The sequence below is a fragment of the Solea senegalensis genome, linkage group LG13, assembly GCF_019176455.1.
Source record: "Solea senegalensis isolate Sse05_10M linkage group LG13, IFAPA_SoseM_1, whole genome shotgun sequence".
NCBI classification, from domain to species: domain Eukaryota; kingdom Metazoa; phylum Chordata; class Actinopteri; order Pleuronectiformes; family Soleidae; genus Solea; species Solea senegalensis.
In genome coordinates, this window is record NC_058033.1 from 9755544 (window position 1) to 9783024 (window position 27481).

General features: G+C 41.1%; 1 protein-coding gene across 3 annotated transcripts in view; it reads right to left on the bottom strand.

The window, feature by feature from the left end:
* The window catches only part of arhgap32b (Rho GTPase activating protein 32b), a 95988-nt gene that overhangs the window by 35172 nt on the left and 33335 nt on the right, over positions 1 to 27481 (bottom strand). For all 3 annotated transcript variants that reach the window (XM_044041769.1, XM_044041770.1, XM_044041768.1), the window contains exons 3-6: positions 26466 to 26571; positions 23504 to 23598; positions 23122 to 23206; positions 2572 to 2658 (exon numbers count right to left, since the gene is read on the bottom strand). In XM_044041769.1, coding sequence (XP_043897704.1) covers positions 2572 to 2658; positions 23122 to 23206; positions 23504 to 23598; positions 26466 to 26571 — 373 coding nt within the window. The remainder of the gene's footprint in view (positions 1 to 2571; positions 2659 to 23121; positions 23207 to 23503; positions 23599 to 26465; positions 26572 to 27481) is intronic.

Here is a 27481-nt window from a genome sequence, read left to right on the forward strand (position 1 = left end):
ACTGGAAAGTTGTGAGTTTTGATCCCCCAGCTTTTGCTAGTATATGTGTCCTTGGGTAAGACACTTAGAGAGACACTTAAGTGTTCAACAAGATCACTTGGTTTATATTATGCTGAATTATGGAATTATTGATCAATAATTGCAAACATGTCTTGCCTACCACAGCCTTAAAATCCCTTGTAAATTGAGTGTTCAATGTTTTGCATATTGGTCCCAAATAAATATTTTTAATTCTGCCTGATACAGAGAAAATGTAAACATAATTTCATTGATTTGACTGGAAGATGGGAGGAAACTTTTAGATGACATCACAAAAGTAGTATCAAGCGTCTCTGTGAGCAAAAGGCCAGTCAGTTAAACCTTAATCAGCTCTCACTGCACTTATTTTTCACTGGCATCAACTGTATTTATATCCCAACAGACTCTCTTCTCTGATAAAATGGCACCGTCTCAGAAAAATTCAAATATAAAAAGGGAAGCAAGTCTGCTTTTGGCTTGTATACTTTATAAACAAAGCACATCACTGGCTTACTCAGCCCCTCCTAGTGAAAAGCAGTGATTAAATGCCAACAGTGCAAGTGCAAACCAAGAGAGAATTCTGCCCACAATCCACCACATTAAATGTAACTTAGCTTTTCTTTCAAATAAATATCCACGAGTGATTTTATGTATATCTTTTTTTCATCCAGTAAGAAAGAGCTCCAGACCTCAAAACCCCACCGAGAGAGACTAGTGGTGGAAAAAGTATTTGCTTTGATTTGGCCTAGAAAAATTTGTCTGTGCCAAGGCCAGGACTTGTGTGACTGGGACTGCAGTGCACCACTCAGCCCACTGATTCTAGTACTATTTGAAAAGTGCTGGCTCGGAGAGACGCGGCTGGGAGGGCTCTGTGGTCTTTATGGTTTCCTGTCCCACTTTCTTCTAGTCACCCCCTTTTTCTGGGCTTGTAGAGCTGAACCAGCCTCGTCGCTCTGTGCTAGTTTCTCTGTTCAAAGCTGATTGCAGAGTTCAGGGACACCTCTCTGCCAGCTTTTCTGTCCTTTTCCAGACAGAATTGGTTTAGATTTAGCAGTTTTCCAATGGCTGTGAGGAGTCAGAATTTCCAAGGAGACAGCTGCATACTTGTGTGGCATTGCCAAGGTTGTGCAAATAGAGTATGATCTGTAGAAGAATATGCATGAAACCAAAAATCAAAAATGTCACTGAAGGAGGCAGAGGCAAAGCTTCTGAGCAGCTGGGGTAACGTGTGTGTTCTACTGAAAAGGCTTTGCCCAAATTTGGATAAATCAAATGTGTTGCAAAACTTTGCATATGATGTAATCATAAATAAGTTGGCTGTAACTTCATTAACAGCCCTCCTTGAAAAGGAATTTTGGAGATGACTGAGCCAACTTTTTCAACTTTGACAAGACCTCTGCTGTGAAACTACACAAGGAATGTTCAACTAGTTGTAAAAAAAGAAAACTAGATGGAAACAGCCGCGTTAAAGACGGAAAGTATCCGTAACCCCACAATAATGACTTGATGGTTGATGTCGACAATACATTTTAAGTTGCTGTCAGTAAAATACTTTAGTTTTTGGGTCAGTGACATGGGTCTTTCAGTCTCATGGCTCTGACAGTAAATCAAGAAACAACTTTTAACACTTTATCCAATCAGGAGGCAGAACTCCTGTGTCCACATCAAGACCCGATTGCTATCCAATCACAGTCAACCCCCCCTTATGTCACCTCTGTGCACTGCCATATAACATATAACAACAACATTTGCCGCATGTGACGTTGCGCAATTGTTTGGACTCAGGGGAAGAAGTCTTTGTGGAAACCCACCACCAAGTACTGCATCGAATTTACACTGTTTAATCTGGTAACAACGTGTTTCCAGACCACCTCCTGAAGTGGTTTGGCAGATCCGTCCGGACAATACGTCCTCCTGTGTATTTACACATAGAAATGGTCAAGCGCTATCCGATCTCAGAAAATGCATTTAAACGCTAACGTAAGCAACAGAGAGAGAAACTTAGCCAACAGACAACATAGCTGACTGTTTCACAAACCCTGCAACACAAAAAGAATTTTGAAAACTATCCTCTGAAACAACAGAACATTTTCATGTAAAAATATGGCTAAAGATCAGAGTTTGAGCACACTCCTAAGGCCTTCCAAGCCAGCATTATTTACAATCCCTAGCCCATCCTGGCACGCATACACAGCTTTTTTTAATCCAGCTCCAAATTCCCACCTAACTTTTTTTGAAACAATTAGTTACATGTTTGTGTAATGTCTAAGTTTGAGCTTGTAGCTCTGCTCACAGGGAAGTGCTGAATATCTGCACTGGTTTAATGAACCATCATCCGTGGGATGGAAATTACTTCTGACAAGTTTTAAGAGACGAGTTCAAAGCATGAATACATTTCACAAATGTGTGGGTGTTTTTCAGTGAAGTGGAGCATACATGGGAGATAGCATATAATTACATTACATTACAAGTACGAGCTCGTGGTTGCTTTGGTATGTTTCTGTATTTCTGTATGGAGTGTGCCATCAAATCCATTGTGTTCCACAGTCTTACCTGGCAGTAAATGTGGACTAAATACACCAGCTCCTTAGATTCGTAGCCATTCCTCGTCAATTCACTCTGTTCGTCTCCAAGGGACAACTGAAAGAGAGAGAAAGGACACGATTAGAGCTTTAAAACGAGCATTTTCTGAAAGGCAGAGTTAGGCAGCGGTGGTCAAGAAAAACAGTTCATTATAAAACAAAACAAAGCCTTCAAACTCGCGTGTCTCAGCAGGAGAAATAGACTAAAAACACAGTACAAGAGACACAGTACAAGAGACACAGTTCACTCTGACCTCCACACGTTCAGCCTTTGACAGGTCCATTAATGCGGACAGTGGGTGGATGACACTACAGCATGAAACCTTCAGCTTCAATTCCCAAATTCTATTCACGATTTTTGGTAAATATGTCAGGCAGGAGAGTGGGCACAGACTGATTTCCATTTCTTTTAATGATGCAGCCACGACTGTGTCAATCTGAGTTTAGAATCACAGGGTACAAAATATCAACAACATTCTGGTTCTTATTACCAAAACTGTTTTGGCATCAGCATCCAGAATAATACGACTGGAGAGGAAAAAAATCATCCATTCTGACATCACTTTTAAACCCATAGTGTCAAAGTGAGGTTGAAAATAATCTGTTCTACATGGAAACACAAGAGAACAACACAAAACAACTCTTCACTGACAGGCGGCTTCTAAAAAAAGAAAAAAGAAAGATGGATGTTGTATAAGATAATTACACTCATGACAACGAAGTGGATTTTCCATTTGGATAAAATATTAATGAGGAAAGAAGAAGGAAGGGTGCTGTGACAGTCGGTATATGTTTTGCTAAAACAATCATGAAGACAGCTGTGTTAAGGAGACAGGAGTGGCATAAACTTTGCCCTGAGGTATGGATTTTGATTCTACCTGCTGACTGGTATTATCTCAAAAGTACAGTCGTGGCTATCTGCTGCATCAGTGATTTAGCCAGAGACATAACGCTTAAAAACTACTATTATGGAATATATGTATATATATATACATATATATATGTATATATATATATACATATATATATATATACATATATATACACATACACACACACGTATCAAATTATATCAGAATATAAAATGCTGTCCTTCCATGTAAACTGTGTGTTTTAGGAAACAGATATTTCCTATTCAGAAAGATTATGCATTTCTTCAGATATTCCAGACTTTTCTTGGTTTGTTTTTTTCCCCAAAAAACATCTTATATAATGCAAGTCCTATAAATAAGCTAACCAGTCATTTACTATGTCATGTGCTCTTCTAGTTTTCTCAGAACCTGATTGAGGTCAAAACACACACACACACAAATATGCATTTATTGCGTGAATCAATCCATTCATCATCTTGATTATCCTTCACAGAGGAAACTGGAGCCAATACAGCTGATGGTGGGTGTCCAATGGACATCAAAGGACCAACATACAGAGACAAACAACCATTCACAATCACATTAACTCCATTCTGCATGTCTTCGGACTGTGTGGGAGGAAGCCAAAGAACACAGACATGCAATCTCCAAACAGGAGAGACTTGCTCAAAATGAGGATTTAAACCAGGAACCTTCTTGCTGTGAAGCGACAGTGCTAACCACAGTGCCACAGCATCACCCTGATACAAGTTTACTATATCTGAATCATCTTCATTTTCAACATCTGCATGAATAATGTTTTTTTTTCTATTGTACTTTCATCATCATGGTTTAAAGCATAAAAAAGACTGACGGTAAATGCACTCCACTAGTCACTAAAGAGATAATGTGGAGCAAAGTCAGTGTCACAGAAGGGACAGAAACACATGGAAGTGTTTTTTTTGTTACCATTAAAGTGGGTTTGACTGAAAGACAAGCATCCCTTGAAAAGGCAGCCAGTAAAAGCTATAAAAGCAAAAAGTTAGAAATGGCTACATAGTGGTGGTGCAGAGAGCAGAAAGGTTTGATCCTGTTTCATTGTGGGGGTTTATGGGTTTGGACCTGCAGTCTAGTTTTGGAAAAAGCAGCTGCCTAGTGACCAACGGCAACTAAGGAGACCAGGATTATTGTTTGGATCTATTGACATCACATCTATCGTAAAACTAGAATTACCCTAGTGGTTGCATGCCTCCACTGACCAATACAGTCTCTGTCTTTGCAATTTTTTCCATATATACAACACACACAAGTTGACTTAAAAGGACTTTCATAGTCAAGCCCTTCGACCACCAAATCTAAACAGTTTATCCTTACGGCTAAGAAAGACTTTTTTGCCAAACTTGGAGAAATTCCTTTAGAACATTCTTGAGATATCATCTTCAAAACATTACGTTTCTGGCCATGGCTGTCCCTGGTTTTAAGTCATAAAAGAGACATCACATTTTCATTCTCTGCAATATTTTTCCAATATTAACCTTTTTTTTTGTTATCTTTTATTCAGCCATTTTTCTCCATCCCCTATGCCCCTGCAGATAAGCAGCTGTCAAATTTTAACATTGCCTTTTCTACTGTTTGTTTCACTGATATATTTATGTCAGAGATCTGCTGTGTGCCCCTAATGTCAGGAGCGGTGATAAATGTAGGCATGTTCTTGCAGATGACTCCTCAGATGTTTGTCGGCCTCAAGTTATTTCTAGATGAAAAGCCAGTGGATCACCAAAGTTATGAGTTCATCCTGAGGGGAAAACGATTGTCTGAACCAAATTTCCTGTCCCTTCATCCAAAGGCTATTGAGAAATAAAAGAAAACACACAACTGTCGACCATGCAGAGGTGAAGTTAGGGGGAAAACCACTAGGGTTTTGGCTCTGGGAAACACGTGTCCCTGCAAAGGTTCATGGCCATTCATTGAATAATTATATAGATATTTCAGTCTGAAACAGACACTGGCAACCATAGAGCCATGTCACTAAAGCAGAGGGAAGCTAAGATGCTTTTGATGTTTTAATACTGACACATGTCCATCGATGTCACAGACTTTCTGCATTATTAAGTTACTTTAATATTCTATATCAGGGGTCTCAAACTCAAATTACCTGTGGGCCACTGAGTGTCTAGTGTGGTCAGTAGGAGGCCAGTCAAGTAGGGTAAAAAAAAGCCCAACTTTTTCACTTTTTGGGAAAAAGCAACAGTTGTAGTGGTGGATGATATAAGCTCAAACTTATATAACAATATTCCGTATTGATTCCTTTTTTAATATGTACTGCATTGCCTTGTGTGAGCTTTTATGTCTTTTATTTACTCTGTCTTTTATCCATTATTCTGTGCAGCACTTTTTTGTGGTTGTTTTCTACCCTCTTATGACCATCATGATAATCAGGCCACCTGGAATTATTTTGATTTTGTGTTCTATGAGTGAGTGCTTCTGTCCCTATTTCCAAGATAACATTCCCTTTCAATATCTAGCAGTTATTCAACTGTTCATTAGTTATTCTTGCTATTGCCTGGAGGGCCACATGAAATCGATTGGAAGGCCACATATGTTCTATAAGATCTATTGGTTTGGTAATTACAATCTGAAAAACAAAAACTTTTCAAGAATGACACCTTTGTGAAAGAGCCCCCGTTGCTGTTTGACCAACTGTCACAGAGCAGATTATTGATATCAGGGAAAGAAATAAAATAGCTCGTCATTCCACTGCCAAGTTTGATACGAGGGGGAATTACTGTCTCCGCATGTCACGCACGGCACAAGCAAAGACGAGGATTTATTTGAGCAGGCAGTGATCATCGTCATCATCATTACCATCAGACATCTCACCAAAGAAAAAGCCGTTTCAGTGATCACATTGGGAAGATTAGAGAGGCTGATTTATGTGTTCAATAACCTTGAAGGATGCTAAATTGGAATGGAAAATGTAAAAAGCCCTTGACAGGAGAAATAGTCCACCGCTGTTTTACACAGTGAAATAAATTCACTTTGACCAACCTTGCAAGTTTATTTTTTCCGGAGAAGTGACACCAGCAGATATCCAAGGTCTTCATACTTCATCTTATTTGTTTCTGTAATGCCTTTGGTGATAGGTGAATGTTATCGTCAGTGTCTGTTCTGTACGTTTGTTTCCGCTTTGAGCAGCTACTGGCCTTTGAACTAAACTTTGATTTAGGGTGTGGCTTCTTTCTTCCACTTTTTATGGATGTTTTTTTTGATGCATCTAAAAAAATAAAAAATGTTTTTATGACGTATGAAATTCTGTTGGGATGAATATCTCATATACAATCGTGGGATCTCGAAAAGGCCCAGTCACACTGAGATATCTTCTGAAAATGTAATCAAATAAACTCATACATTAATTGAAAAACATCACTCCAGGGCTTTGCTCATGAAATGCGAGATCCTGACATACAACAGGGGAAGGTCTGCAATTAAACAATCTGTTACATGACAATATTGGACTCATAACTCGTGTTGAGGCTTTGCTCAGACAGTGCGGTGACAACCGGCTACAATAGCTTATCTGACATTATTTAAAAACAACATAAAACTATGACCTCCATAAGGCACCTCGGCCATAACATCTGGCCTCTCCTCGGCACACTCGGGATCACCGTGGGCAGTGTGATGAAAATAGACAGTAGCTAATAATATGATTTGAGAAACCGCTAATGCCTTCTGGAAAGGCTACACAGCCATTGCGTGGATTTACTATGTGACAAGGGCTTAAAAAGAGGAGTGCACTGATTTAGCACTGTGCTCCTATAACACTGCTGGAACCACAGTGAACAGTAAAAGGAAAAGATCAAATGTATGTTAAATGTAGTGTGTGCGGAGACAGGAAAGAGCACAAATGAGTATGTGTACAGATGACCTTATGATTAACATGTTTACTTACATGTTTGTCTTGCGGGACAAGAAAATGTGGCAACTATGGACACACATAGACTTCCCAAGGACAATGAAGAATATACATTCCTTAAATAGAAATGGGACAACAAGAGATTATATGTTTTTTAATTGTCTTTATTCCAGACTTGAGTGGAATTTCCTAATTGTCACAACGATGTCTGATGTAGAAACATAATTTAAAGTCTGTCTCAACAGCTTGGCTGGAGCACTAACGGATATCGGATAAACAATCCCGTCAAATGTTTGAATTGAATGTTTACTTGAAATAGCAATACATTCACAGCAAAGCTTGGTGAGGAAGTTCTGTAAATATCAGCGACACTGTGGTCAACTTAACAAGGGACCTTCAGGTTTGTGGGCGAAATGGCACCGAAAGCGTTCAATAACAACTTTGACAGTATTTATAGACATGTAGACGTACTGTTAAAGAGTTGGATTACACGGTGCACTGTATAATCATTTCTCACAGCAATTCACTGAACACTATAATAAACCCTCAACACAACCACCAGAACGTGGCATGACAATAATTCAGCCCGTCTTTTACGTCAGTGGTGTGTATGAACAGAGCACACCAACATGCACCTCGCCTCTTGTGCAGGAAGACACTCGTCATATTGTCAGCATGAAAACAATTTTATATTTAGTACTTGGTGTAGAAGACGGTTAATACAAAAACAGGGCTGCTCAAACATTTCAGCTTCTGCTTTTATCAAAATTACAAATTATGCCATGAGTCACACAGAGCCAGGACCAGATCCTCTCCATGTCATGTCAAACAGGTCGTCTCGTCTACCATTCCAGGCCGTTTCTGCAATGCATGCACACCACATTATAATTTGATTCCAATCCAACCGGCACTGCACGAGCACACAATGTCCCTATAGCACCAGCAAAGCCCAACGGCAAAGAGGCCTGCCAGTGCCGGTCCACAACAAAACTGCACCTTCTTTACCAGAAGCACCAGAAACAGGTACTAACTGCAAGTCCATGTTAACAATGGACAGATCAGAATGAAAATAAGTGGAATTATATCCTAAGTTTCTCCCTGGTTTCCATTTGTATATGGTCATAACAGAAACAGATGCACATCTATAAAAAGGTGGTCTGCCCCTTCCTCTTATTAACATCATTGTAAGACCAGGCTTACAACATTAACAGCAAGAGGAACACCATGCATGGTGGTCAGCTTTCAAAGAGAACACGTCAGAGTAGCACGTTCCTAACAAAGGTTTCTGCAGATGGGGGGAAAAAACCTCAGTCTATACACGAGTCATTTCCCCACAGCTGCACAAAATCAAGGGGGAATCACGACTGCAGATCAGGTGCAGAAAAAGAAAAGAAGACAGCATGGTCAGCAAGATTAAAAGACACGTTTTACTCACAGCAGCTTAGCTCTGTTTTCCCCTTGTCTCTTGTTTTAGCTCCTACACTTTCCTTGCCTTAGTGCAGAGGAGCTTCATGCTCAGACTTTACCCCCCCTCCTCAAGTCTCAAACACCTGTCCCAGCTCTCTATTTCCCAGTGCGAGTGTGCGTTTCTAGAGTGTGGGAATGTACATCCTGTCTCGCAGGGTCCTGTTTCGCGTGTCCGGAACACAATTCCCCTCAGTGGGACGTAAATGTCAGCTCTCCACTTTCTTTTGCATGCAGCGTAAGCTCTCCTGGTGTGGGAGTCAGAGCCAGGGGGAGGCAACAATATTTCCAGCACACATTAGCAGCAGTGCTGGAGCACGAGGTGGTGGTGCTTTGAAGGATTCCTCAGTGGGATAGCTTTCATCTCCTCCATTTTGGTCTATCACTCATCCTGTCATCATAATGCCCCATCCTGGTGTTTTTGCCTTCTATCGCTCGTTAGCTCCGTTCCTCTGATGCCTGCCACTCAACAGAACTTTAACTATCTCATTAGCAGGAGGAAATGACGGGAGGGAACCACCAGATAAAAAAAACACAAAAAAAAGTCTGAGTGTTTGAGTCTTCTCCTGCCTCTGCCGACCTCTCTGACTGATTCTCTGTCCCTTAACCACACACAATTCTCTCCCCCCTGTCTGACATGCTGGCTCACCCCGCCCCCTTCTCTCCTCCTCCACTCCCTATATAGTTGGTACGTTCCTGGGACAAAGAGCAGGGATGCAGGGAGGGAAGGAGAAAGAAAGCAAGCAGAGGAGAAGCAGAGGAGAGGGCAAGAGGCAATAGAGAAAAAGGGGAGGGGGAGGCAATTGCAGGAGAGCATTTTTTGTTCTTTCCTCATGTGCCGTCCTCTGGCACAGTCATGTTTTAACAAAAGAGCTTAATTGAGAAAAAGTGCAGTCCTGCATGCAATTAATAGTAGAGGACAATAAAAAGAAAATGAAAGAGTCAAAGGACAGATAAGTGTTGCACCTCAAATTACGTTAATAACTGATGCTTTGCAAACACAGCAGATAATGGGAAGCCACCTCTGTGCCTGATGAGCGAACCTCTGCATTTAAACCTTCACTTCACAGTAAATAACCCATGGTGTGTGCTAGCTTGCACCTCCTCGCACTTGCAAAGTAGGAATACATTCACCAAAAATAAGTCTGCTGAAAAAGTGTGCTCTCAGGTTGCAGCCAAATACCTCACGAAAAAGGGAAAAAAATGAGGAAAGAAAAAGTTTCATCAGCTGTGACTGCGAGCTGTGGACTCAAAAACGAGACACACTTTGTGCAGCTTGAGAAAAATGGTGCGTGTTCCTCTCTGCACAAGAAAAACCCTTAAATACATATCACAAAGCATGAAACTTACTGTCATGGTTGAAACCATAATTTCTGAGACGACTCTTCCTCGTGATGCTGACCAAATATTTCAGTTCAGGATGAGCTGTGAACCTGCCCTCTCACTGGGGCGTTTGCTTCAGCCGGATTCCAGAGCATCAAATCAATTTCCACGATCATTCTACTTATGAATACCAAATGATAATCCAATGATGACCCACTTCATTCAGCTCTCTGCTCTGCCACTGACGAGCTGAACTGATTTATGGCAGACCACATGCACAGAGGTCAGGCGTTGTCCAGGAAATGCAACCATTTCCACGGATGTGTTATGACACGGTGCACCAGGAAAGATTTCAGAGCAAACAGAATTCAGCCGACACAGAAACTTAACATGAAGCTGCAGAAGACTAAGTGTCCTCTACCCACACTACACAAGTTCAAAAACCACACAATTCCCTCCTCATTATCAGTCACAGCTTCCCAACACACAGCTGCATGCAAGCTGCAAGATGCCCCTGCTACACGTTCTGCACTTAGACCCTCGATAAACTTGATCCCAAATCTGACAATGCGAGGGCATTGTCAGATTTCAGAGGTCAGATTTTAGTATTGGCTCAGCCCGCTCGGAACCTCGCCAGAGCGGGTGCCAAAAAAAAGCACCAGACACCAACTACCATCTCTAGCTGAGCCGAGCAGTGTTAGAATGGATAATGGAAAAGCACCATTAACCTGGCACATTTGGAAGAGCTTTTAAAATGGGACAGAAGGTGTTGTGATGTAAAATCAGCAATCAAATGTAAAGAAGGCAGCTTCTGCACTGAGACACAGCGAGCGAGTCATAGCAACATGGGGCCAAAGTACACTTTTAAAAAGTTAAAGCAAGACAACGCATGCTGCAATATCTGTGACGTGAATGGCAAAGGTGGTCAGGGCAACACTTCCCACTAAGGAAAACAAAGATCAATGACAAATGTGGACTTAATGACTCATTAAGGAATGCCAGGGGATCGCCAATGCCTGATTATAAACAATTAATGTCCAAAGGAGACTGGACCAGTACAGCAATACAGGAAGGTACAGGAAGTAATGGCCTGTGAGAACATACTTTTTTGTGAGACACATTTGAACAGTAGATTACTCATATGTATGTATGTATATATATATGTATATATATATATATATATATATATACATATATATACACACACATACATATATATACACATATCTATATATCTATATGTATATCTATATGTATATCTATATATATATATATATATATATATATATATATATAAAAACTTCACAAGTTAAAGACTTGTTATTTTCACAATCATGAGGATAAAATTTGTGGGATGTAGGGGAGTGATTAAAAATAATAGCTGGTCTCCAATGACATTATTTTTTCAACTATGGTATTTCTATCAGACTGCCCAACTAAAAGGGGCTTTAAGTACAGAGCTGCCTGTGGGGCCTTGCTACAGTGTTTCAGGGCTGAGCAAAGAAATGTGATTGGGCTCCATCTAAAAATCATCACTAAGCTATAAACATGGCTCTGCTCGGGGACTAAGGAGAACAATGGGATTTAAACTGAGCGAGGGATCGCTGTAAGGGGATGAGATCATGACTTGGAGGAGGTTCACAAAGCAAATCCCATTATGAGGAACATTTGCTTACCGCTGTGTACAAGTATTCACACAGAGACTTGTATATTGGGGCTGAACGTTTTGGGAAACATATCCAATATCTATTGCGACTTTGATTTGATGTGCGATAAAACAAAAAAGAATTAGAGCTCCAGTTGAATACTTACTATATAATCTGTTTGACTTGTGATGGAGCATTTCGGCGTGATTTCAAAATATGATAACAATTGCATATTCTAACTTAAGGTTGAGAACTTAACCGTAGGAACTATTTTGAACGTGTATGTATAACACTTACCTTACAGCAGTCAATATGTGGATCCTACTAATTATGGCCACCGTGCACACTGCTGCTGTTACACCTTGATGTTGGCTGTAGCACCATTTTACGATCAAACACTGGTGTGTTAGATCACACACATGCACGCACAGAAAAGAGCTACTGCATTTGAGTAATGTTGGAACCTTTGGACCCACTATATTAATATATGCTCAAATGGGGTTGTTTGTTGTTTCCACAAGACAAGCACATTTGAACACTCCCCTGTCATAAACACAATCTGTTAACTCTAGAAATTCAGAGGGCTCCGAGTTCAGGATACACTGTGCATGACTTTCCATGTCGTAATTACAAGTTCTCCAATTCCACTTGAACACTGCAGTAGACACGGCCCGTACTACTCGGTAGTGGCAGAAAGTAGTTGAAATCATCCAGCTGAAGGCAACACTCCACTTTTACTTCCAAATAAGTCATTTGATGCACACAAAATGTTACATGCTCTGTTTTTTCTGGCAGCCTGGCCAACATGCACATAAGTGCAATAACAATGAAGGCTATTTTTGGTCTTGCTACTGACACGCTGCTGCTCAGTTGTGCAATTTGTACCTTTAATGAGGTACCCTCAACTTATACAGAGCCTATTTCTGGCAGCTGTGAGTCAGGAGGTAGAGTGGGTCACCTTCTAACCAGATGGTTGGCAGTTTGATCCCCTGTATGCTGACTTGTCTAAGAGTCCCTGGGTAAGACAGTGAACCCTAAATTGGTCCTAATGTCTGCTACAGCCTGTAAATGGGTATGAATGATGCGAGACAAAAATTTGTTAATATGGGTGTGAAGGGTAAGACTGTAGTGTAAGGCAAATGGTTTTCTTTTATCAGAGCTAAACCTTGTATTTTATATGTGCAATATCACCAAACAATAGCATAACATAACCCACCTAATAATGTGTCGCATGCCAGGTCTTTACCCACAAACATTTATTAATATATACATTCACGCACTGGTTAGGAGCAGTTTCTGGGTTCAAGGTCTTCCTTCAGGACAAGTTTGTATTCTCCATTCCAACTCAAATTCCATGAGGCCAGAAAGAGGTAAGATGTTCAAAACATGCATCCACTGCTCCTTCAGCTCCTTCCAGCACACTCAGCATTTATAATGTTCCCACGTCCCACATTCAGGCGATTTGCCCCCCAGAGGCCCCCCAGGTCAGGTTGGAGAGGAGGGGATAGTTTGTCAAATGTGAAGAAGGAACAGGAAACAAATCAGTGTGGAGGAGCTGCAACCATAACAAGAGGGTGCATATATGCAGCTGTTGCATATATGCAGCCCTTGTACATTTGGCTTAAAAGCATTGCTTGTGATTTATTTAGAAAACACTCCCCTAAACAACTAAAATCATAATACCCACTAGCTATAGACAAATCTTAACACTTAAACAGTACCTTTTATTTCCTCAGTACTTTGTTGTTTATATATCATGCATATTTATGTTTTTTGTTTTTTTTCCAGGAATTTAATCCAAGAAAAATGCAGGGAGTTTAGCATTTAGAGTTTATTTTTATTTTTATAAGAAACATCTGGTTTCTGCAGGGTTCAATATTATTCAACACCTCATTCCGACCAGACAGCAACAGAAGACCAGAGTGGAATATATGGCCTACAATTACAGAGCTGGAATTTGGTGACATTTTTGTCAGTGTTTCTAAGTTTATAACTATAGTTGCTAGCAACAAAGCCTGGACGAGGACATTTGCATGCTATGGGTGGAAAGAGAGCAGTTTTATTGTGATATAAAAAAAAAGGAGCAGTACTTTTTCAACATGACTATGTACCACGCTGGACTCAAAGAAACACATCCCACCGCTAAGTGGATCTTACACAGATCTGTCCAAAAGTATCAAGATGATGACCGAGCAATCTGATTCAAGGAACTCAATCATGACACTGAGTAGTAACGGAACTGCTGTTCATGAACCATATCTTAAAGCTCCAGTGTGGAACCTCTATTGCCCCCAGTCGACTTCTGAATAGTTATCAAAACACTGCGGTCTCGCTGATGTTGTTCTTTCTACTCACTCCTCATGCAGAAAGAGAGAAAATAAAGAGCAGTGCTGTCTGTTTAAATACTCCTCATCTGCTTTGTTAAGTCAATAATGATTTTTTTTTCTACACTACTTTGGTGAGTTATGGGTCTTTTACCTTCGTGTTACTCGTTCCAGAATGTAACCAGAGTTTCCAAGTTTCAGATAGATTGGTTCATGCAAGCACATAATCAGGCGGTAGTTTAGGGGATCACTGTTGGCAGAGCATGGATTTCCAAATTTGGACAATTGTGAAAAATACAATTGTGAGGTCCTACTGAGCATCCAGATTTATTTTTAGCAATAGAATCCACTTCTGAAACTTTTCATTGGCGCTTGCGGTCCTTATCTATAGTACAACTGTGTGAAGCCGTCTTGCTTCACTCACTCCACACGTTGCCTGCCCCGTCATTTGACAATTTAAGTTTAAAATGTGTGCACTACAGCTTTAAAGTTAAGGTGCATAAAACTGGAAGAGACTGCAATAGCATGCTTCACTTTCCAATTCTTGTTGTCCATCTTGCCAATCTACACCCCAAAAAACAGGAACATAAGTCGTTATCTGTGGTGAGACTGAATTTCAGTTGCACATTCCATGCAATTTTGGCTATAGTCTGTGCTTCAGAAGCATGTGTCTCTCCTGCTTGTAGTGTAGACATGCTAGATGAATGTGGTGGGCAGTTTGGTTAGTGACAGACGGGTACAACAGTCTATCATTTCATATAGTCTGAATGAAATGACCGGTTGTTTACTATGTCATATCTAGGGCTACAGACACCAGCTCACCCCCAGACATTGGTTATTAACTGAGGGATGCAGGGACAGGGAAGTTAAACAAATAAAAGAAACAAGTGTTTCACACACAAAATTTGATAACCAAGCTGAAGCTGTTGGATTTTCTACGTAGAAATATGTTTCACACATACCTCAAACACAACTGAGCGGTCCTCTGACCATGAACATGACAAAGAGGAAGAGAGGGAGGTTATACTATGTGTGTGTGTGTGTGTGTGTGTGAGTGTATCTGGCTGGTCTTTTGTTTCCTCCAACAAGGACAATGAGTCTGAGCGTTACATCATCCTCCACTTAGAGGGAGTGGAGAGGTCCTGTGAATGAACATGTGATGGAGGCTTTGACATCATCTCTTTGCACTCGCATGGCTCACTGTTTGCTTTGTCCACAGTGGAATCATAAGAGAGTGGAGCTAATACAAATCTCACGTCCAGAACGGCAGGCTCTCTCCATGTAATAACACCGACTCAGTAATGCTATCATGCATAATGTTCACTGGGTGCTGTGCCTTTAAAGGACAGCCGTGCTGGGTGGGGTGCTGCCCAGTGCGCTCTCCAGTGTAGTGCTGCAGTTGATGGATTGGGTCCCACTGGAGATAGGGAGGGGGGAGGGGGGTTTTCTTGGTCCTTTGTGAGTAAGGGGGTAGAGTGGGCAGTGGAAGCATATTGCATCACGCTGCTCAGCTTGCAGGGTGGATGCAGATAAAGTGATGGAGGGATGGATAGAAATGTGGATATATGGATGGGTAAGAGCAAAGACAAAATGACAGAGCCTTTCCCTTCCTCTTTACCTCCATACAGACTGTAAATACACGGCAATACACGGCTACTTAAAGCGACAGAGGGGGGCGTGAGTCTTCATAACGTGCATGGCCGCACACATACATTCAGCCCACCGCTGTCATTCACCCATACCCCCCTATAAGTGCATGCACTGTTGTCGAGATGAGAGCGTGGACACTCCTTCACAGCTGTTAAACTCTGACTGATTGCCATGATAGATAGATACACCAACATGTATATGCCTTTGTCTCCATTCTTCCCTCTCACGAAACACACACACACACACACGCACAAAACAAGACATGTATCACACACACCCAAGTTTATTATTGATCTCTGTCTCGGAACACCCAACATCAACTCTGCTTTTGCGTCAGCCACTAAAGTTCTTGCCTCAGTTCTTTTTTCCCCACTTCATGTGTGTATTTTCCTTGGTTCATTGTATCTGCAACACACAGCCAGCGAATGTCTGTCTGCACATACAAGTAGCCAGAGGGTCAGAGCTTTTGTGTTGAAGTGCTGCTGTCTGTCTGGCTGCGATCTTACATGTCTAGAGCCAACGCACCGAGCCCTGAAAGCAAACACACGGAGAGAAGGATGGTATGGTGTGTATCACGTTGATGAGACACTACAAAGCCATGGCATAAGTAACTTATTTATAGCCAGCAATGTTTAAACTCAGTACTCCGCAAAAGGAGAGATGTTAAAATATTAAGTGTAAGGTGATTAATTGCCATTAATATTTGAACCAATAACAGACGCAATAATTAATTAACTGACAGTGTCTTGTTCCATTTCCTGTGTCTGTCATTTCTAAACCTCACATGCAGTGTAATTAACCCCCCCCCCCCACGGAGTTGTACTTCAACACATCTGAAAACACAAATAAGTAGAAAAACCATGATATAGTCCAGATGTGGAAATGATCTTTAAATATCCTCCACAGACGTGTTTTAAAAATATGGGTTTTTCTATGGCCAATGCGGATACTTAGAAATCAGTACAGCCTGGTGACGAAATATGTTTTTTTGGCCAATATATTTAGGTAATAAAGAAGTTTTAGTCACTTAGCAGCATTTGTCAACTCAGTAAATCAGTAATCTATTCAGCCAATACCAGTTTTTTTAAAATACCAAAGAAAACATGGCCCAATTAAGGCCATGCTAATAACACACACTGATTTGAATAGTAATGTTCAAAATTGCTCGTCTACACATAGAATTTTAACACTTTTGATAAAAGTTGCTTGACTAAACATAATGAGTCACACAATGTTCTAAACCCTTAGAGCATTTAGGCAGCTTTTTTCCATTACGATGTTAAAACTTATAAACAGAGGCTATAAGAATGTGCAAATATAATAAAAAAATTGGATAGAATTTGTGAAATTTCACTATTTTTTTTTTAATTTTGCACAATTATGACTATTCCCACTTTTTTAAAAACAAAAAAAAACAAAAATATAAAATGAATCATAATGTTGACGAAAAAATGTAAAAGTGTTATTCTCAAACCTTCAACTTCAGGACTGAGGACAGTGTCTCCTTCACTGAAGGAGGTTTTCATGTTTCAGCATTAGAAGTTGCATAATGGACCAACTTGTGATAAATCTTAATCTAACGTTCACATGGTAAGCGTAAGAGAATCTTTTCCCTCTGGGGAAAACAAACTTTTATTATCAAACTCACTCCAGGCTGAAGTTCACACAACCAAGCAACAACCACCCAAAACATATTTTCTCATCAGACACAAAAAAGAATGATGACATAGTGTTTGGACAGAACCAGCTTGTGTGGCTTCAAACTCTCCATTAATAGTAAACTGTTCTCAAAGCTCGAACCACAGAGTTGCCTGTGCGCAACAGGATGGGACAAAGTGGCAGGTTGCAGATAAACCATATGGGAGAGAGTCGTGGTGAACACAATAAATTTATTTTCCTGGTGTCTAGCTGCAGAAGCTGGAGGCCATTGAAGAGAGACATGAAAGGGGGACATGAGCGAAGGGAACTGAGAATACAGAGAAAATACAGCACTGAAAAACACTCCTGACCAATCAGCAAGTTTCTAAGGAAATGGCTCTTTATTAGACACATGTGCTTGTTAGTTTCACCTCGTAAGTGGCTACAGCTACAGCTCAATCTAAACAGCATGTGAAAAGGGTCAACAAGTTTACTTCCTGTTCAAGCAGACGTTTAAATGAGTGGCTTGATTATTCGCTGCCAGATACAGCAAGTCCATTCCATCTTCCCTCAAGCATTTTTTAATACAACACAGAGAAGGAAAATGGATCACTGTAGCATGACATACTGATGGTAGACACAGTTTAAACAGTATACTGTGTAAATCTACTCTGCTGTCTGATGTGGAGGTTGTTTTGCCAAAGTGTTTGGCCTTCACTATTTTTTATTTCCTGTTTTTCCTTTCGAAGCATGTGAACAAAAGTTATTACGCCTGTTTTTGTAAAGGGACCTTTCTTAGACTCTTTTTCTGAAGCTCGCTTGCACTTGAAGAAGAAATATGAGGGACAGCACAAATAGTTTGTTCACTTCAAAAGTTTCAACAATAACATTTCATCATTTTAACAGCCTTCAATTCATCCCTGAAATTGTTTTGACAGCCAACTTATTCTGAGAATCATATCTTTTTTTCCATTGATGTGACTCAGATCTGATTTTACTCGGGTCTGCATGGGCACATAAATGTGATTTTCAATTCAGATTTTTTTTAAATCAGATTTGTGACACTTCAGTGGGTGGTCCTAGATTTCATATATATCCAAAATGTAGCACCAAGGAACATAAGTGAGAATGGTACATATATCAAAATCCACATGCCTTTATTGCTGCTAGTGGCGTCATCATCATCATCCAACAATGGAGGAGAGCATCATCCTATAAAACTAAATCATCCACAAATCCACTGCGACACCTTCCATTTCTGGCCAGTCTCCCTCTTCCGCAGAGTGGTCTCACGATTGAATCGGAACTGAATCAGAATAGATCACTTTAGCGACTACTGTGAACAGAGCTAAAGCCACAATATACTATAGTACTTGAATCAAATCTCAAATTGAAAACCTACACATCTCTCCATGCATGCGGCTCTTTAAAAAGTAGTTTGTTTTGTGATGTATTTTGTATTCATCATTTACAGTTCTATACCTTCCTGATGAATGATAACTTCTTTGGATGTTCAGTCTGCACAAGATGCATAAAACAGCTGGGAGCATGCTGAGCCAAAAAGAAAGGCAGACAAGCTCACACTGATGAGAGCTGCAGAGTTTGCTGCTTCGGAGTATCCGCCAAAAGGAGCCAAGTTGTTTTCACAGATACTATATGGTCATTAATTATTACTCTTCAAAACGACGACACAAGAGCCTCGATTTATCTGGTTCCATTGACCACTTTGTTCCTGTGCTTAAGAATGTGTGCACAATTTGTGGAAACTTCCTGAATGCACAACAATCCCCCAATGACACACTTTTGTATTATGAGTAAAACCAACTCCAAGCCAAAGTAAAACCACTTCCAGTGATGACATCATTTTTTTTTTGTTATGTCTCTGTCTGCATCCCCGAACACCCATGGCAACACGTAAGAGATCCAGAGCATATGGTAAAGCTGTCAGTCAATGACATCGACTTCCTGTTTATTACTGCCGTTCACTCCTTCCTATTTATTCATCAACAAACAGCCGGACCTCACAAGCTCACAAGCTCCTCTTTGTGGAGTTCAGGCTCCTGATTGGACAAAGTGTTGTGAGATACAGGGAAAGTTTTTCCAATATTTATTCTCAGATCTTATTTAGAATGTGTTTTCTGTGATCGGACTGTGATAGGATAGCACTTCACCACCTGGTGTTAACATGCGTCTCCGGTGTCCCCATCAAGATCCGATTGCTATCTGATCACGGTCATCCCTCCCTTACATCACCCCCTCTCTTCTTCTGCGAAGATGTCCTGCAGCAGACTACAGCGTCACATCTTGTACAACAACAACTATGTAAGCCGTACGGTTTTCAACAATCGTAAAACCGACAATAGCAGAAGAGACTGTGCAGTTATGTTGCTGCTTTCTCATTTGCTGTGGTCGGAGCCACCTACCTATTTCCATCCATACACCTTCTACCGGTTTATCCTCCACATGAGGGTCACAGGGGGTCGTGCCAATCTCAGCTGACATAGGGCAAAAGACGAGGTACACCCTGGACAGTTCACAGGGCCACATAGAGACAAACAATCATCCACTCACACCTATGGTCATCTTAGAGTGTCCAATTTACTTAATCCTCTAATCTGCATGTCTTGGGACTGTGGGAGGAAACTGGAGATCTTGGAGAAAATCCCTACATATCTCCACTCCAAGTAAATATTGCTCTTCTTGAAGATGCATCAGACACTCAATCCATCTAGAGTGTATTCACATCTGTACTTATAAGTGGTCAGGTGCTATCCGATTGAGATCTGATCACAGAAAACCCATTTTAATGCCAAGTGTAAAGGGGAACTGAGAGACGCAGGTTACTGAAAAAACACTCTAGATTCAAGTGTAACCAAACCCCATCTTCCGCAGCTCACTCCGCCCCAATGCCTGATTTTGAAAAATGCCAAAGAAGTGGGCTGACACCTGAGTGAGAGAGAGGAGGAGGGAGAGTGCAGAGCAGTGTGGGAGCATGGTGTGGCAGCGAAACCTGACACTGAGTTGGAGCTGCAGCTGCTCACACCGTGCTTCACATGGTGGAGAGAGAAAGGTGACTGAGCAACAGCTCCTGCGTTTAAAAAAAGAGAGAAAGTAGTCTGGGACAATAAGCCTCGCACTGATGAAAGAGTGTACCAGTCAAGCAAGATTGGACTAAGAAAGCCTCTGGCAAAATGTGAATGCAGTAGCTGGTGTTTGACCAGGGAGGCAGAGGATACGCCGATTTTGATCCCATTTATCCCACATCTACTGATTTTAATATGAAAAGGGTGGTTCAGGGGTTTAGTTAACAACTAAAGTATTTCACTGACAGTGGCTTTCATAGTTTGTCTGCATTAGTAATATGCTGCTATCATGGATCTGGATTCATCATTTATCACAGAAGTAATGATAGCGATTAAGCCAAAGTGAAAAGGTTCATCCTGAGGCGAAAAGGACAGTCTACATATATTTATAGGATTCATCCTCCGAGGAAATTTGCTGAACTGCTGCCAGAGATTCAGCTGATAAGACTCACAGACTGATGCTATTTGCAAGAAGAACACAGTGACAAATTGTCCTTCATAAAAAAAAATAGAATCTCCCATTTAAGTTGACATTTACCTGTTCAGCTTATTTCATTCATTATCTACAGCTTAACCTTCGAGGGAGGGGGGAAGCTGCAAAGCAACAGTACAGTCAGCTGGTCAGACGACACTGACTGAATTATATTGTTGTTCATTATAGTGATAGCTGATCAATTCACCTCATTCTCACCAGCCACTCAAGAGCATCATCCAGCACTTAAGAATGAATTATACTCAAATGAAAAGTTATGAAAATGAATTCACTGATGTCATTGTCGGCGAGGAACAGACCTGACATCAACAACCTCCTCTGCCAAAAAGAACCTGCCTGTTTCCAGTCAAACATTATTTAATATTCCAGAGTCATGAGACAAAAAACTGCCAGACAAGAGCTGCTCTGTATGCAGGAACACTCTTTCTTGGACTTCAGTGACTAATGTTTCCACAACAAAACCCTGCCTGACTCAACTTCTCCTTTGGCAGGGCTTTTTTTTATTTATTTTTTTTATTATGGAAATGAAATAATTTGTCTTAGAGCAGAAGGCCCGGTCTGAACCCAAGTCCTCAGCGTGATCTCAGTCCAGTGTTCTGCACACACACGAACGCACAGTCTATGAGGATTACTGATTCATTAAAGAATGAATTTAGTGGCGTAACTTCATGTGAAATTTAAATTCTTAACTTCTTAAGAGATGACAAACAACACGACTGCACAACAAATTGCACTGTGCGCATCTGTGACAAACATGACAGACGCATCAGTCAAATGAGCACCGTGATAAATATGAACATTCAATACGAGGAAATGCTTAACTCGGCAGCAGTGTTTTTATTCATCACTCCGTCAAGTATTTACATCACGTCCGAATTCTTTGGACCGACAACTTCGTCAAAAATTAAAAACAATACACTTGTGATGAGCTCGTCAAATAAGCAAACATGTTTGGTTTGACTGAGATGAGATTATACATAAAATATAAAGAGTCCGTCTGACAGTGGGAACAAACAGAGAATAAAGAGCCCTTTTAATGAAGACAGAAAAAACGCGAGTTAAGTCGAAGTTGAGGAGGGAGCTGCACTGAATACCGAAACCAAACGGCAGCAAACACCCAAGCAAAACAAAGAGGCAGGGCTGGTTGAAAGCAACAGGGACGCCACAAAGGGTGAGACAGTGGAGCTGCCCTGTGGCAGCGAGAGCAGCCAGCACACACAGCTGGGATAACAAAAGATGCAGCAATCTCCCAAGAGCAGTTCATATTGGCCCGAGATTCTGTTATGCATGCTGTTAATGGACGGATGATTATGTGGTGTAACCGGAGCTGCATCAACAAACAGCCTGCAGGTGAGGCAGATGAACACTTTGGACACACACGCTCTCGCTCTACTGCTGCACATGTCGTAAACTAAGCTGACTGCTGACCCCTTCTGGATCCCTAACATAATGACAAAGCCTTGGAAACGGTTGTATTCACAGTATAATGATGAGAACAATTTAACAAGAACGGACTGTTGACAGTAAAGCAAAAGCTACCCAACACCTTGAGGCTGTGGGGTTTAAAAACGTATTAAAATGTGGACAAACAAATACTGACTTAAGCCACACAGACACTGGATCTTACAATTCCCAAAACACAGCTTAGGTGTTTTATCAGATCCTCCTAAAAAGTTACTTCATTCACAACTCACTCATTCAGTCTGTAAACCAGGCTTTCTGACAGATGTCGCAAATCCTGAACTCAAGCCAAGATAAGCCTGTAGATGACCAATCCTGTAGCGTGTGAAGCTGAAACAAATGAGGATGAGCTGTAGCTGACGGGGGTATTTATGAAAATAATACAAAACATATGCAAATCAACAAGAATTTCCAACAGATACCAACAGCCCCAAAAAATAAATAAATTATAAACGTGCTCATCACGAACTGGAAGAGACATGTGAGTCATATTCCTGTTTACATAAGAATCTTCCAGTTTCGTACCCAACACTGCAGGGGAATAACTAGTGAGAGCAAGACACACACTGCTCTAAGGGCCATCAACCCAGATCCAGTGTGATTTCTTCATCATCTAGGATTCACATTTTAACTTGACATAAAAGTGAATTAATTGTGGGAGACAGACGTTACCTGAATTGTGCCAAAGTCCACGTTTTCATAGTGGAAGTGAGCGCACTCGGCCAGTTTGGGGAAGTGGCCCTTGGTGAAGCAAAGTCTGAAAACATAACACATGTGCTCATTTTAGTTAGCTGGTTAGTTCTCCACCTGCTGCTCAAGATTGACATTCGTGTGGGAGTGTGCACGACAAGTACAAGCAAACTGAGGGAGTGAAAGGAGGAGGAAGACACAGAAGAAACAGACCCAAGGAATGGCAGGAACTCGGGCCAGAAACAGGCACTCAACTGCCAGTTAATTGCAATAGAGATGTACAGAAAGAAGGAGAGGTGTGAGAGAGATGAAGGAGACAGGCAGAGGCAGGTGAGTGTGTGCTTATGTGTGTGCATGAACTCACTTCTTCACATTTTTGACCTTCATGCTGGCTGTGCTGCTGCTGCACGAGCGCATGAGGGGCTCACTCCGCAGCTCAGGGATCTCGGCACTCCTCGCCTACAACACATAAATACACACGTTAACATCAGGGATGCGGCTGATGATGCACACAAATAAATCTCTGCCACGCTTCCACTGCTTGACAGTTTTCCATTTGAGTTTTGCACGGCGGCATCAGTCAAACGACCAACAGGCTTTTAACTTCTAGCAAATTCAGTCCATCGGTTGTAAATGTGAGTGAGGGCCAAGTGTTATATTCTATGGAACTCTTTAAGGCAAAGATAAAATCGTTTCTCCTTACCGTGTGTTAGTATCTTTGGAATAAATTGAACCTAAGGCAAGGAGTGCGTCTTGAGTTGACATGATGACGGCAAAAACTTTGGATTTAATACCAACACTGACAAGGTGGATGCTGTAATGTAGATCCGGTCAGTGGGCGTGAGCCGTCACGCCCGACAGATACCTGATGCAGCAGATTGTGTGGGAGCATCTCTACTGCAAGTTCTTTCCAAGTCACGCTATTAAACAAACAGGCTTCAAATAATGGGTGTGCAGAGCAATGATCGTGGCTTTAAGCTGTAAATACACACCCAATAATTGAAAGAAAATGGACAAATAAGCTTGTAGTTAACACTGGCACATGTTGACTTGTTGGTGCAGCTGAAACACATCTATGGCTCCACACAGCACTGCATCAACTATCAGCCATGCTCACTTGCTTCATTTGGAACACATTCAGCTGAAAACACAGCTGTGGTCAACAAAATACTAATCAGTAACTCACTCAGTCATTCTCCCGCTGTGCACGTCCTTTGAACAAAAATATAGTGTAGTCTGATCCCGGCATAAGTCTGGACAATGTTAATGAACCCAATTCTGCGGACATTATTCAGAGTTCATGTATGAGAATAGCTTAAGTCAAGGTGGACCTGTGACTCCACAGCCAGACGGTCAGTGACAGGAAAGGTAGTATGCAGATCAGGTCAGACTTTACAGTCCCCACCACCTCTATTTTAGGTGAAAACTTCACGTTGCTGACAGAGGAGGACATGAGGCAGCAGATGTTTCAAACAGTTTCAACAGTCATTTTATTTGACAGTAAAGTCGTTTTGGCAATCTTCTAGGGGACACTCTGCCTTTAGTCTCTCTTTCTCTCTTTTAAGCAGAACAGATTGTGGCATACACAGCAAAGAGGAAGCAAACCTGAGACCTGAAGCCTCAGAACATGGAGAACCTCCTCTACCAGGTGAACTACAGGGAGCTTCAGTTTAATTTCACCTTCAAATGATTTCAGTTTTTGATATACTTAAACCAATCCAGTAAAAGACTGTGACGCCCCTCCTGCTCTAGCAGGGGCCTGCTGTGTTTGAGTTTTCCCCGGTTCTTTTCTGCCTGTTGTTTCTTTGGCAGGTGTGTGGGTGGAGTTTATTAACACAGCTGGAGCACCTGGCCAGTGTCTCCCTGTTGTGCCTAGGATCTGGCAGTCACACTCACTCACTGACTCACTGATCATCTAACCCCCATGCACCGTGTTAACTCTTTAGTTATATTTAGTATAAATGATGTGTTGCTTAAATATTATACATCGAAATCTGCAAAAACTGTCCGACTCTCTTTTTTGTCATGGTTCATGAGTGTGAAATAAATAGAATTATTGATAATTAAATGACTGTCAATTGCAGCCATAATATCTATTGGAGTCAACTCAAACTTTGGTTTGTGTGACTTTCATTTATTATTAAGCAATACTTAGTTTAGGACTGCAACTAAGGATTATTTTCATAATCGATTCATCTGTCGATTATTTTCTTGATTAAGTGAGTAATCACTTGGTCCATTAAATGTCAGAAAATGCTGAAAAATATTGATCAGTGTTTGTCAAACATGGAAATGACGATGCTCTCAAATGTCTTGTTTTGTTCACAAACCAAAATGAGTTTTAACGATTTCTTTGTAATGTGGAGCAAAGAAACCAAAAATTCACATTAAAGAAGCTGAAAAATCACAGAAACTGGTTTTAATTCTTTTGAATACACTCAAACCAAATTATTGATTATCAAACTAGTTAACCATTGATTCAGTAATCGATTAGTAATCGATTAATCGAGTAATTGTTTCAGCCCTACTTTAATTTCAACTGAGAGAATGAAATGTGGTTTTGTCCCACTGTTCTTTGCTCTGTGGTCAACTCATATTATCATCTATCCTGGTTTAGTGATTCTCATCACTTCTTGAGACCATCATATATAATACATAATGCATGTTATTCTAGTATAATGTCCCTCTTGAATCAAATATTGAACAAAGAATAACAGACACGCTGAATTAAAAGCTCATCCTCTGGTATCAATATTCATTAGTCTGCAGAGATTATTGTTTCCCTTTCTCGCTCACTCTCTCTCTCTCTCTCTCTAAGGCCCAATTCAAGTAAGCAAATGCAATAGGGCTACAACCACACACCGACCACGGGTGGCTCTGCATGTTACCATGGAGACGGCCTCATTTTCAGCATGCTGTTGATGCAATAAGCAGAGCCCGAACTAAAGATGGGAGCTAAGGAAATAATGAATGATGCTGTCTGGTGAATGGAATGGAAGCGTTGATACAGGAGCACACAGATGGCAGGTAGATGACTATCTATGCAAAGAGTGAGGAGTAGAGTAGCTTCGGGACGTAAACAGTCCTCTGCATTAAACATGAGTGCGCGATAGTGTTTCAGAAGCCGAGGAGACACAGTTTCAGGCACAACTAATCAATCGGGAAAAGCAGATAAGACAGTGATGGACAAGCCGATCGGCGGGCTATTATCAAAGGATCTGGGGTGTCACGACCGACACTTAAGCTGAGCTGTGATAAAGGCAGGACATGCATGATGAAAGCATCAACATCACTACAGGCTTTCCCAGTCTGTGTGTGTGTCTCACCATGGCGCTGATGGTCTCCTCCCAGTCTGGTCTTTCTCTGGGATGGATGTAAGCCAGTTCGGGCACAATATCGTCGTCCTCCAGGTGACGTCCAGGCCTTAGACCCCTATAGAAACACAAACAAACACACACTTAGAACAAACTTATATTTTCACTTGCACGATCTGTGACGCCAAGGTGGCAACATGCCCTGAAAGTCCACACCTCAGAGACTGGCGATATGCGAGTAATTATAACGAATGATTCACAAAATTGCTGAACATAAATCAGCATTTCTTCACAACACTTGTGATCCATTTCTCCAGTCTGCAGTTGAAGTGGACTTAAATATTTACTATACATATACTGAATGCAGCGAGGTCTGTTTCACAGAACAAAAATGTGTAATGTGTTTAATAAATAATATTGACAAATATTGGCCCAATTAATCCCTATATCATGGAATTAAAAAAGTCATGGTATCACAACCACTAAAATGTTCCTTCACGCCATGCAATAGGTATGATGACTTTAACGACTCATCAAGAATAGAGTACAGATGTCACTCAGGTTATGGTTAGTAACACAACCCCTCCCCCTACAGTTGGTGCATGCAGTCTGCCAAGCTGTGTTTTAGACGGCAGGATCGCTGACATAGTTTTGCTTATCATACCGTCAGAATCTCACACTGTCCCTATGCTGAAGGTGTCACAACACTAAATCTAATGTCATTATTAACAACTAATATTCAAAAGTCACTCCATCACAAACAAAGGGTGATAAGATGGAAATACATTTGAGTTAATCATGTAGCTGGGAGTTCTGCATATACAGGGAGCCCAGTGACTTCAAAAATTGCTCCTCAGTCCATAGAGGATGTGAAAAGAAGTAAAGGAAATGAAACCGCTTTACACAGCAGCAGTTCATGAAGCTCACACACACTGTGCATCCTGAATGCAGCAGTGCGTCAAGAAAAGTAGATTAGACACTACAATAGATACCAGAGCTTTGTTTTGGTGAAGACAATCATTATAGAT